At 41.6% G+C, this 12,251-nt stretch overlaps 1 protein-coding gene across 1 annotated transcript in view; it reads right to left on the bottom strand.

The window, feature by feature from the left end:
- timm44 (translocase of inner mitochondrial membrane 44 homolog (yeast)) overlaps positions 1-12,251 on the bottom strand; it is an 86,200-nt gene that overhangs the window by 55,816 nt on the left and 18,133 nt on the right. The window contains exon 6 of the mRNA XM_043721044.1: positions 2,606-2,742. Coding sequence (XP_043576979.1) covers positions 2,606-2,742 — 137 coding nt within the window. The remainder of the gene's footprint in view (positions 1-2,605; positions 2,743-12,251) is intronic.

The following is a 12,251-nucleotide window of genomic DNA, read 5'->3' as shown; positions in this document are numbered from 1 at the left end:
TAATTATAGACCAGTGAGCCTTACTTCAGTTGTTGGTAAAGTGTTGGAAAAGGTTATAATAGATAGGATTTATAATCATCTAAAAAATAATTTGATTAGGGATAGTCAGCACGGTTTTGTGAAGGGTAGGTCGCGCCTCACAAACCTTATTGAGTTCTTTGAGAAGGTGACCAAACAGGTAGATGAGAGTAAACTGGTTGATGTGGTGTATATGGATTTCAGCAAAGCGTTCGATAAGGTTCCCCACAGTAGGCTATTATACAAAATGCGAAGGAATGGGATTGTGGGAGATATTGCAGTTTGGCTTGCTGAAAAAAGACAGAAGGTGTGGTTGATGGAAAATGTTCATCCTGGAGTCCAGTTACCAGTGATGTATCACAAGGATCGGTGTTGGGTCCACTGCTGTTCGTCATTTTTATAAACAACCTGGATGAGGGCGTAGCAGGGTGGGTTAGTAAATCTGCAGATGACACTAAGGTCGGTGGAGTTGTGGATAGTGACGAAGGATGTTGTAGGTTACAGAAAAACATAGATAAGCTGCAGAACTGGGCTGAGAGATGGCAAATGGAGTTAAATGCGGACAAGTGTGAGGTGATTCATTTTGGTTGGAGTAACCGGAATGCAAAGTACTGGTAAGATTCTTGGTAGTGTAGATGAGCAGAGAGATCTTGGTGTCCAGGTACACAGATCCTTGAAAGATGCCACCCAGGTTGACAGGGTTGTTAAGACGACATACAGTGTTTTAGTTTTTATTAATAGAGGGATCGAGTTCCAGAACCATGAGGGTATGCTACAGCTGTACAAAACTCTGGTATGGCCACACTTGGAGTATTGTGTACAGGTCTGGTCACCACATTATGAGGAGGATGTGGAAGCTTTGGAAAGGGTGCAGAGGAGATTTACTAGGATGTTGCCTGGTATGGAGGGAAGGTCTTACGAGGAAAGGCTGAGGGACTTGAGGCTGTTTTTGTTAGAGAGAAGGTTGAGAGGTGACTTAATAGAGACATGTAAGATAATCAGAGGGTTAGACAGGATGGACAGGGAGAGCTTTTTTCCAAGGATGGTGACGGCAAGCACGACGGGGCACAGCTTTAAATTGAGGGGTGATAGATATAGGACAGATGTCAGAGGTAGTTTCTTTACTCAGAGAGTAGTAAGGTTATGGAATGCTTTGCCTGCAATGGGAGTAGATTCGCCAACTTTAAGTACATTTAAGTCGTCATTGGACAAGCATATGGACGTACATGGAATAGTGTAGGTTAGATGGCTTCAGATTGGTGTGACAGGTCGGCGCAACATCATGGGCTGAAGGGCCTATACTATGCTGTAATGTTCTATGTTCATGCACTGATTTGTCATCTTCTTCCATATTGCAATATCAGCTGCCTGTGATCCAAGCTCTTTCCATAAACCCCAAAACTCTAGTCTGTCTCTTCATGACTTTGAGGGTTGACTTCTGTTGCCTGACCTGTCTAACCATTTTCCATCTTGTACAATTTGAAACTGATCATAGAATCTGACATAATGGTAGGAAGCCATTCAGTCCACCATGTCAGTAAGAGTTAGCCAATCAGTCCCACTCCCCTATTATCTATAATGCTGAAAACTTGATCTTCAAAAATTTACTCAATTCTCTTTCAAAAGTTACTGCTGAGTCCTCCATGATCCTTTCATTTTATTGAATGGTGCAGAGGTCCCAAGAGCCAAAAGACCTACAACTGTTCCCATGTTTCTTAAAAAAAAACTCCTACCACCCGATGCAAAATTTTCAGAAAATGATACCCCATCTCCCTCTTGGTTTTTATGCTCTTGCATCGCTTTTATATGTGGACTATTCAGCTTTTATTGCCTCTTCTGTTTGAAAATGTACTAAGTACAATGCTTCACATTTTCTGCAGAAAGTATAATTTTCCATGTGCCTGGATATTTCAAGTACGACCTCCTGATGTCTGCTATGTTCCTCACTGTTTACAATTACTGTTTTACAAATCATGTCACTCTCTCAACTACCAAGCTTCTGTCAGAATGATCTTATTTTTCACTTTTCTTCAACTACTCTTTCAGTCTTGTCCTCTATTCTGCCTGTTTCATGCTGAGTCCATTTTCTGCTCCTCAAAATTGAGGTTATACAGCTTGCACAAAGCATTCTATATAAATGTTTGGTGCTGTTTGTGCGTTTGTTGAATGACAGCAGACTGGGTTCAGCTGTTACAACCTCTCTGCCTACTGACCTGCTGAAAAGCCACAATCTAAGTTCACAAATGAAGAATGATCACCTGCATAAGTAACCAGAGAAGGCCAGTAGCCTGGAGAAAATCAACACTTTAAGACAAGGGAGGAAAACAAATTAAAACAAAGAACCGAGGATGCTGGAGATCTGAAACAAACCAACAGAAACTGGAGAAACTCAGAAGTACTGGTAGCACCTGTGGAGGGAAAATAGAGTTAATATTTTGAATCCAGTGACCCTTCTTCAGAACTGGACTTGAAACATTAATTTATTTTCTCTCCACAGCTGCTGCCAGATCTGCTCAGTCTCTTCAGCAACATATTACTTTGTCCGAGTGAAATAAATTGTCTGCTTAAATACCGAAATATTACATACTCATTTGGTTCAAATACTTTTTCCTGTGTTTTATCATGTGAAAAGTCAGTTCGCTTCCTCAGTGATGACGGTGACCGGTACGTTCCACTCCGGCCGAGAACACTTTCATCTAGCTCTTTCTTTACGGATTCAACACTCTGAAGAAAGCAAAGCAGTAAAGTTGATATCATTCAGTTAGCCAAATTAAAAGCTAACAATGCTGTACTTATTACATTATACATTATATTACTCCAGTTTAACATGAAAACTGCACCTTAAACAGAACTGCACATCAACTGAATGATGAAGTACTTTTCCTTTTTTAAAAAAATTGCATTTATTACAATGCAGGGAGGAAAACTGCCAGATTGTCATGTTGCATTAGCACAGTGGTTGGCATTGCTGCATCATAGCACCAAAGACCTGGGTTCACTTCCACCATCGGTTGGCTGGCTGCGAGATTTTGCATATTCTGCATGTCTGTGTGGGTTTCCTCTGGGTGCTCTGGTCTCCTCCTGCAGTCCAAAGATGTGCAGGGTAGCTGGACTGGCCATGATAAATTGCCCATAGTGTCCAGGGATGCATATCGATGTATTTAGGGTGGGAAATACAGGGTTACAGGGAAAGGCTGGGAGGGGACAGGTCTGGGGGAGATGCTCTTTGGAGAGTTGGAGTGGACTCAATGGGCCAAATGGTTGGCTTCCACAGTGTGGGGATTCTATGATTCTAAGAATATTTTACCAAATGGTCTGAAACACTGTTCCACCGTATTTTCATGTGTGAGGTATGTAAAAATACAGGTTGTTCTGCTAAATTGTGCATTTTGTTAACATTAATTCATTAAAACATGATTAAAGAATCAGGGACACTGTTTCTAAAGCGCACACTTTTAAAATGTGCATTGGCTGTAATGCAATTACATTGCTGCACTTGTTTCTCAAGTGCAATTTTTCTGAAACACAAGGTTGCACAAGAACATACCCATTGCATTATAAAAGAATTACCTGTATTCATCAGACTGGACTGATATTCTTTGTTCTTTTGCCTACCACAGGACATGCCCAGGATTGCCGATTTCCACCCTTGCGACTCAATACATACATTTCACAAATACAGTGAGCACAGACCCTTCATTCATCCAGCAACTAAGTCCGATTTTAGTAACCGTCAGATACAAAGTGAGCTTCCTGCAGACTTCATCTGGAGTTATTCTTTTCAACATCATTTCCTGTTTGCTGAAGAAGCTACACAAACTTGATTCAACACCAACACTTGACAACTCAATTCCACCTGCACATGGCTCTTGTCCATACTATGTGCTTGACTTTGAAAAATGACCTATCGGAAGTCTAGCGTAGGTCTCAAGCAGGACAACAATCGTCATTACCTCAAGGACTACAGTCAATAAAAAAGCCCTCTATCTTCTCAGGACAGCTAGGAATGAACAATATCCGGAACTCTGGTTGCATTGCTCAAATCTCCCAGGAAACGAGTAACAAAATGTTTCTCCGGCAGAGACTTTGGAGGTAGCGGTATAAGCATATGGCCCACTGATGTATTTGTGTGAATTCTAAAGAGCCCAGCACACAGTTCAGGCAAATGCCTAAATGGTGCACTTAGTAGGGCCACATTATATGAGGTGCTATCTTTGGAATGACAAACCCTCTCAACCGAACTTAAAAGATGTATGACACTACTGAATGGAGAGCAAGGAAATTTCCCCTGGGGTCCTGGACAATATTTACCCTTCTACTCATATCAAAAAACAGATGATCTCATTATTATTGCACTGTTGTTTGAGAGACCTTAGAGTCAGACAGTCATAGATGTACAGCATGGAAACAGACCCTTCAGTCCAACTTGTTCATGCTGACCAGATATCCCAACCCAATCTAGTCTCACCTGCCAGCACCTGGCCCATATCCCTCCAAACCCCTCTTATTCATATACCCATCCAGATGCCTTTTAAATGTTGCAATTGTACCAGCCTCCACCACATCCTCTGGCAGCTCATTCCATACATGTACCACACTCTGCATGAAAAGGTTGCCCCTTAGGTCTCTTATATTTTTTCCCTCTCACCCTAAACCTATGTCCTCTAGTTCTGGGACTCCCCAACTCCAGGGAAAAGACTTTGTCTATTTATCCTATCCATGCCCCTCATAATTTTGTAAACTTCTATAAGGTAACCCCTCAGTCTCCGACGCTCCAGGGAAAACAGCCCTAGACTATTCAATCTCTCCCTGTAGCTCAAATCCTCCAATCCTGGCAACATCCTTGTAAACCTTTTCTGAACCCTTTCAAGTTTCAAAACATCTTTCCAATAGGAAAGAGACCAGAACTGTACGCACTATTCCAACAGTGGCCTAACCAATGTTCTGTACAGCTGCAGCATGACCTCCCAACTCCTGCACTCAACACTCTGACCAATAAAGGAAAGCATACCAAACGCCTTTTTCACTATCCTATCTACGTGCGACTCCACTTTCAAGGAGCTATGAAGCTGAACTCCATGGTCTCTTTGTTCAACAACACTCCCTCTGACCTGACCATTAAGTGTATAAGTCCTGCTAAGAGTTGCTTACCCAAAATGCAGTACCTCACATTTATCTAAATTAAACTCCATCTGCCACTTCTCAGCCCATTGGCCCATCTGATCAAGATCCCGTTGTAATCGGAGATAACCTTCTTCTTGCTCCATTTCAATTAGTTTCTGAAGTTCACAACATTGCAGTGATTACACTCAAAAAATACTGAATTAGTTATGAAGTGCTTTGAGACATCCTTAAGTTATGAAAGGTGCTGTGTAAATTAAATTTCTTTTATTCCTGATCCGCTGATACATTGGTTACATATGCTAAATATCTTATTCAGAACTACAGTACTGCTGTAATTGGTCATGACCCCACAGATTTGGAAAATCTACATATACCTTGGACACCTGTCCCTGATCACTATCAATTGACTCCTCTAACATATGGATCATTACATGGAGCAAACCTCTGCCATGGCTATGGTGGGAGAGGCAGTGGGTTATTTCTTTCCAGACAAAGATTATTTTAGGAAGATTTTTCTCCTCAATTAGAGGCTCAGTGGTGGCTGGTCAGGCTTACCCATGATCAGCGCAACTGTTACAGTTGAAGACGTAATAAATGTTGATGGTCCTCCTTTTTTCTTTCATGCTGGCTCTTTGCTCATCGTACAAGAATTAATTGCACTCCAATTTAGCATCGTCAAGTATCAGAATTTATGTCTGAACTTCCTACTGGCAATGATCAATGTGAAACGCAGAGGGATTCATTTCAGGGAATCTTTGCAATGCTTGCTTGGAACCCCTTTTCCATTCGCCAGTGACCCATCCTCTATACATCACACCCGACAGGTGTGGGGGTGTGTGTGAACAAGGGTGACCGAGAATGATCCAACTGTAGTTATGACTGCATGATTTTTCTCCTTTCTTCTGATACAGCAACATTACTATGACCCGGTGGAATCCTGCCCTGCTCCCATCAGGCCATGAAAAAGGGAGCCTGGCACATAGGGCTCAGGTATGTAGATAGCAGAGACGACACGCTTCGACGCTTTGAATGGAATTTTATTGACTCCAAGAGTTGGGCTCTCATTCAGTTCTTCTTTGGCAGCTGTTTGCTACAGCTGATAGGAGTATCATGCACTGTTCACTCAGGGTTGGTGTGTTTCAAAGTGGTGAGAGTGGGGTGTTGTAAAAGCATAGCAGTTCAGGCAGCATCCCAGGAGCAGGACAATTGACGTTTTGGGCAAAAGCCCTTCATCAGGAATTGTTTCAAAGTGTTCCAACTGATGATTATGGACAGACTTCTTGTCAATGTGCAATTTCTTACCATCAGCACTCCTCAGAGGGTTTTGTGTTTGGTATATTGGTTATAGACAGATTGTAGCTCTTCACAAAAGCATATATTACCAGCAGTGTACAGTGAGTCTTTTCCACAGGTACAATTACAGGTCTGTTCTTGGACTTTGAGTGGAGAAGCTGGTCCAGAAGAAGTCAGATCCACAATGCTTCCAGTCCCACGTTTACCCAATTGTTTCTCATTGAGACTCCATTTTAGGGCTTGAAAAGAAGACAGGTCCCAAACACCATTTTGGGAAACTTTGATCTAGTATTCAGATGTCCTGTAAGTCTATCAAATGCCAATGTTGAGAGCAGGATTGCAGCCACGTGGTCTTGAAGTGATCCTTTTGTTGAAAGATGCTATTGGTTAATGGATAGCTGCCTTTTTTTTAAAACAGACTTCCAAGAGTTTCCACTGCAGTTTCCAACTCCATAGTTTCTGAGTACTCCCTTCTATGCCTGATTGTCATGGCCAACTCTGGAGTTGGAATCATCACAGGTGACAGTTTGATCTTTGGGAGGGGCATTCTGGAGGAGTTCATGAAGATCAACGTTGATGTATCTTCAACAACTGGATCAGTGTTCAGGGTTGGAATATAAATGTTGATGAAACTTCCAAACTTTTGGAGAGGCACAAGGGCATAATCTGGAATAGCCCAATAGGCAGATTTGAACATTCAATGGCCACAGTTTTCTTGGCCATGAAGCTAAAGCCAAGGATGCATTTCTTTTAGTTTGAAGTCTACCTGATCAGTACAGGAGGCAACCAGGCTGCTTTGCTGAGAAGCAGACCTCACTCAGGGCCGCTTTATCGATGTCTACTCTGGCTGACTCATGAGCTACCCTAGGTTTAATGATATTGGGAGCAATGGTCATGACTAGAATTGTGAATTGTTCTCAAGTTCCAGCAAAGTAAGTTCCAGAATGTTTTTTTCTTTTTCCACCTTTTGAATCAAGGCTATAAGCTCGCATTATATTTCTGTCAGTTTGGCCTTATTAAAAGATTTAATCAAGGTGATGAGAAGCACTGTTTAGGCCATCTGTTTTAGGCACCTCTCCAATTCAGGAGCCAGCATTGTTGTCCTTCAGAAAGGTTGCTTGGTCTCTCTGGATGCTACTAGGTGATGATGTCATCATCAAAATGAACAAAATCCTGAGCCAACTGCATGCCTGATGGTACTGTGGCTGCCAGTGACAACTTACACTTCCACTATTTGTGGCCTCTTCCCATCGCTACAGGACTTGGTTCTTGAGCTTCAGTTGGCATGGATTAATTTTTTTTCCTTCTTGTCTGTGTGGTAAATCATTAACATGAAGCGCAGTGCACTGACTGACCCCACCATTTAAGTCTACAAATCAACTGCCGTGACCCAGCAAATTAGGCCAACAGCAAGGTCTTCAAGCCATTGGCTTGAATTCTGCATTAACTTCTCCAATGGCATTACCACCTAAGGTTCAAAGGGCCCTTCCTTCCCTTGCTATTTTAGGCAAACTTGGCAAATAACAAAAAAAAACATTCTCCACACAACATGGTGTAATTTGGAATCATTCTGCGCTGAAAATGTGTTGCTGGAAAAGCACAGCAGGTCAGGCAGCATCCTAGGAACAGGAGAATCGACGTTTCGGGCATAAGCCCTTCTTCAGGAATGCTGCCTGACCTGCTGTGCTTTTCCAGCAACACATTTTCAGCTCTGATCTCCAGCATCTGCAGTCCTCACTTTCTCCTCAATCATTCTGCACTGGCCATTTTCTTTGTCAAGGCAGGCAAGCACCCACATCATGATTTTTAGTTCTTAATTTATTTCTGGCCATCAGTTTTTTTTTAAATGTATTCTTTCGTGGCATGTTGGCAACACCAGCAAGGCAAATATTTATCACCCATCACTAATCTGAATTGCTTGTTCAGCAGTTTAAGAGTGAACCTTATTGCTGTGGATCTGGAGGAACAAAACCATCAGACTACATGAGATGCATTTTTTCGTAAGTAAAAGACATTACCAAGCTATCAGATTTTTAATGATAATCAGTAATAGCTTTATGGTCATCATAGGACCAGTTTTTTAACTCCAGATTTATCAATTCAAATCTCACTATCTACCGTGATTGGTTCTGAGACATGAAATGGTATGGTGCTTGGAGCCAGCAACAAGAGTTAAGTGTATTTGGGCGTCAATTATACTAGCCCATTGTAAAAGTAGGATGCAAGTGAACATGATTGCTCAGTGGAATAACAACAAGGACCCTGAACTGTGCAGTGGTAACACCTTCAGGGTCTGGAAACAGGTTTGCGAGGAGGAAAAGTGGGGAAGAAAGAAGAACAAAAAATCTTTATGGTTCAACAACCAACAGTTGGAGTGAACACTGCAACTATTACTAATAGCATTAATAACACCATAAATATTCAACCAGAAGGGCTTTTCTCTTTCATCAACATGTTGAACAGATCCTACCAGGATAAACCTCACTTACAGGCAAGGAAATAGACACTTCAGTCCAACCATTCCATGCTAACCACATACCCTAAACTGATCTAGTCCCATTTGCCCATACTTGGTCCAGATCTATCGAATCCCTGTACCCATCCAGATGCCTTTTAAATGATGTAGTTACACCAACCTCTACCACTTCCTCTGGCAGCTCATTCCATACAGACTAAACCTGTGCTTGAAAACGTTGACCATCAGGTCTCTTCTATGTCTCTTCCTCTCTCACCTTCAACTTATGCACTCTAGTTTCAGACTTCCCTACCTAGGAAAAAGACCTTGGCTATTCATTCTATCCATGCCCCTCATGATTTTATAAACCTCTACGCATATGACGCTCCAGGGAAAATATCTCCAGCCTATTCAGCCTTTCCCTATAGCTCAAACCCTCGAAGCCTGACAACATCTTTATAAATCTTTTCTGCACCCTCTCAAGTTTAACAACATCTTTATTATAGTAGAGACCAGAATTGAATGCAGTTTTCCAAAAGTGGCCTAATCAACATCCTGGACAGCCACAACATGACTTCACATCTCTCCAAATCTTCTTGAAAATCCCATCTCCTATACTCAATGTTCTCACCAACGAAGCCATGCACACCACACAACGTTTTCACTACCCTGTCTATCTGCGACTCTATCTTCAAGGAACTATGCACCTGCATCCCTTGGTTTCTTTGTTCAGCAACACTTCCCAAGGCCCTACCAATAAATTCTGTCCTGATTTGCCTTCTCCATCTGCCACTCCTCAGCCCATTGGCCCATCTGATGAAGGACCCATTGGACTCTGAGATAACCTCCTTCATTGTCCACTATGCCACCAATTTTGGTGTCATCTGCAAACATATTAACCATACCTCCTATATTCACACCCAAATCATTCATATAAATGACAAACAGCAGTGGACCAGGCAGCGATCCTTGGGCAGACCATTCATCACACTTTTCCAGTTTGAAAAGCAACCCTCCATCACCACACTGTCTCTTATCTTCAATTTTGTATCAAGTTCCACGTGATCTAACTTGCTAACTAGTCTACCTTGCTGAAGTCCATATTGACAACATCTACTGCTCTGCCTTCATTAATCTTCTTTGTCACTTTTTCAAAAAACTCAAATCAAGTTAGTGAGGCATAATTTTCCACTCTCAAAGCCATGTTGACTACCTCTAATCTGTCCTTGCCCATACAAATACATGTAAATCCTCTCCCTCAGAATCTCCTCCAACAACTTACTTACCACTGACATCAGGCTCACCAGTCTATAGTTCCCTAGCTATTCCTAAGCACCTTTCTTAAATATTAGCCAACTTTCAGTCTTCCAGCACCTCACCTGTAGCCATCAATGATACAAATATCTCCACAAGGGGCCCAATAATTCTTCCCTCACTTCCCACAAAGCTCTGGAATGCAGCTGATCAGGTCGTAGGGATTTATCCAACTTTCTGCTTTTTAAGACATGCAGAACCTCCTCTTCTGTAATATGGACACTTTTCAAGATAACACTATTTGTTTCCCCAAGTTCTCTAGCTTCCATATACTCCTCCACAGTAAACACTGATAAAATATTTGTTTAGTATCTCACCCATCCATCAATCAATCTGTTCATTCAACGGAACAATGTGTATGCGATTGGTAGTGTTTTCTACAGCTATAAATTTACTTTACTAGAGTGTCGATTCCTTTGGTTCAGGGTTTCTCCAAAAACTGGAAATGGAAATACACAAGCAGCAAGTTATTAGCTCTAAATCTGTGGAACATCAGACAATTTTGATTATTTCAACTGACTAATAAATCATTCTTGAGCCTCAATAGTTTTGGGAAGCTGTTGAACCACAGTTGAGGTTTCCTAGTGAGAACAGGTGCAGAGAACCATGACACATTTGCCCCTTTCTGATGGCCAAACCTGAGAAGGTTAACTCTAGCTTATTCTGCTGCCCCAGACTAAGGAACATGCAGATTATAAAGTGTGGATGAAGGAGACCACACATCAATGCCACTCAATCCAGAGATAATAAATTATCTTGGAACAGACCCAATTGATTCCCTTACTTCAAAGAACACAATTGCCTTTCACAGCTTCTTTTAAAATAAATATTTGAACAGTGCTGGGAATCTCTGTTTTAGCCACACAACCAAATGTCAATAGATATTAAACAAATTACATTTAATGAGCGGTGTCCAGGACAAGAAACAAGCTTCATGATGGTCACTAGATATTGCAGACAGGAGTCAGTCACACGATCATGTGTACTGACAGGGGCTTTAGAAAGTCAAGGAGGCTGGATGGTGACATGTTGACCAATGCAAGTGCTTCTACCAGAACTGACATTCTAGTTGACATTGTGTTCTTACAGGTACAATGATCTCAGATGAAGAAAATCAACTAGTTCCATAATGGTAGGTGATATTTTGCTGGTTAAACTTCATTGCTTCCGCACACACCAACATTTAAATCCCCTACGAATTCAACTCACATCTAAACTCACTGAACTGAGCTAAGATGATGTATTGGATGAATAGGGAACATTAAAACTGAATCAGGCTAACAGAAATGCTGCTGCGTGGATTTTCAGTAGATTGGTACAAATGATTCAGCTAGGCACTAGTTGACTAGGTACCCCATGCAGGCTATCCATGTCTTTATAAAAGCAGTGCAGGAAGTAAAACAAGACTTTGGTGTACTTTGAGTTAATCTGTATCTGCATCACAATGCCAGCATATGTAAGTATTTACATTCATGAGTCATTTGCATCTTACCAAATATTATAAGATTTCTATGGCATATTTCTTTTGACTCTGACCATTTCTGTATCCAGCCTGCATTTGCTACACCATCAGCTGCATACTTGCCACTCAAGGCCCTTGCTGTTCACCTCCCTCTCTTCCAAGACTTGGCTTTAAAATCCTTCTTTCCAACCAATCATTTGGCCATTCCTCCTAAAAAACCTTCGTGAACTGAATGTCAGCCATGGCTCATTCAGTATGTTCTCTCCTCAAGTCATAAGTTTCTGGGTTCCAATCCACACCTTGAGCACGAATATCATCAATGATACTCTTGTTCAGCGCAGAGAAAGCAATGCTTGTCGGAGATGCCAGCTTTCAGAGGCATAAGTTCAAGGCCCTATCTGAATGGTCACGTAGATGTAAAATAAATCATTGCACTATTTTGAAGAGGAGTCAGGAGTGATCCTCAGTGTCCTGGTTGATACTTATCTATCAATAAGTATCTATCAATCAACGTTACAAAAACTTTATTTGCTCAGTATTACATGACTGTTTTTGGGAGCTTGTGGTATATGGATTAGCTACAAA

The sequence above is a fragment of the Chiloscyllium plagiosum genome, chromosome 31 (genome assembly GCF_004010195.1).
Source record: "Chiloscyllium plagiosum isolate BGI_BamShark_2017 chromosome 31, ASM401019v2, whole genome shotgun sequence".
Taxonomy (NCBI): domain Eukaryota; kingdom Metazoa; phylum Chordata; class Chondrichthyes; order Orectolobiformes; family Hemiscylliidae; genus Chiloscyllium; species Chiloscyllium plagiosum.
Note: the sequence above shows the minus strand (reverse complement) of the source record. Positions and strands in the feature narration are given on the sequence as shown.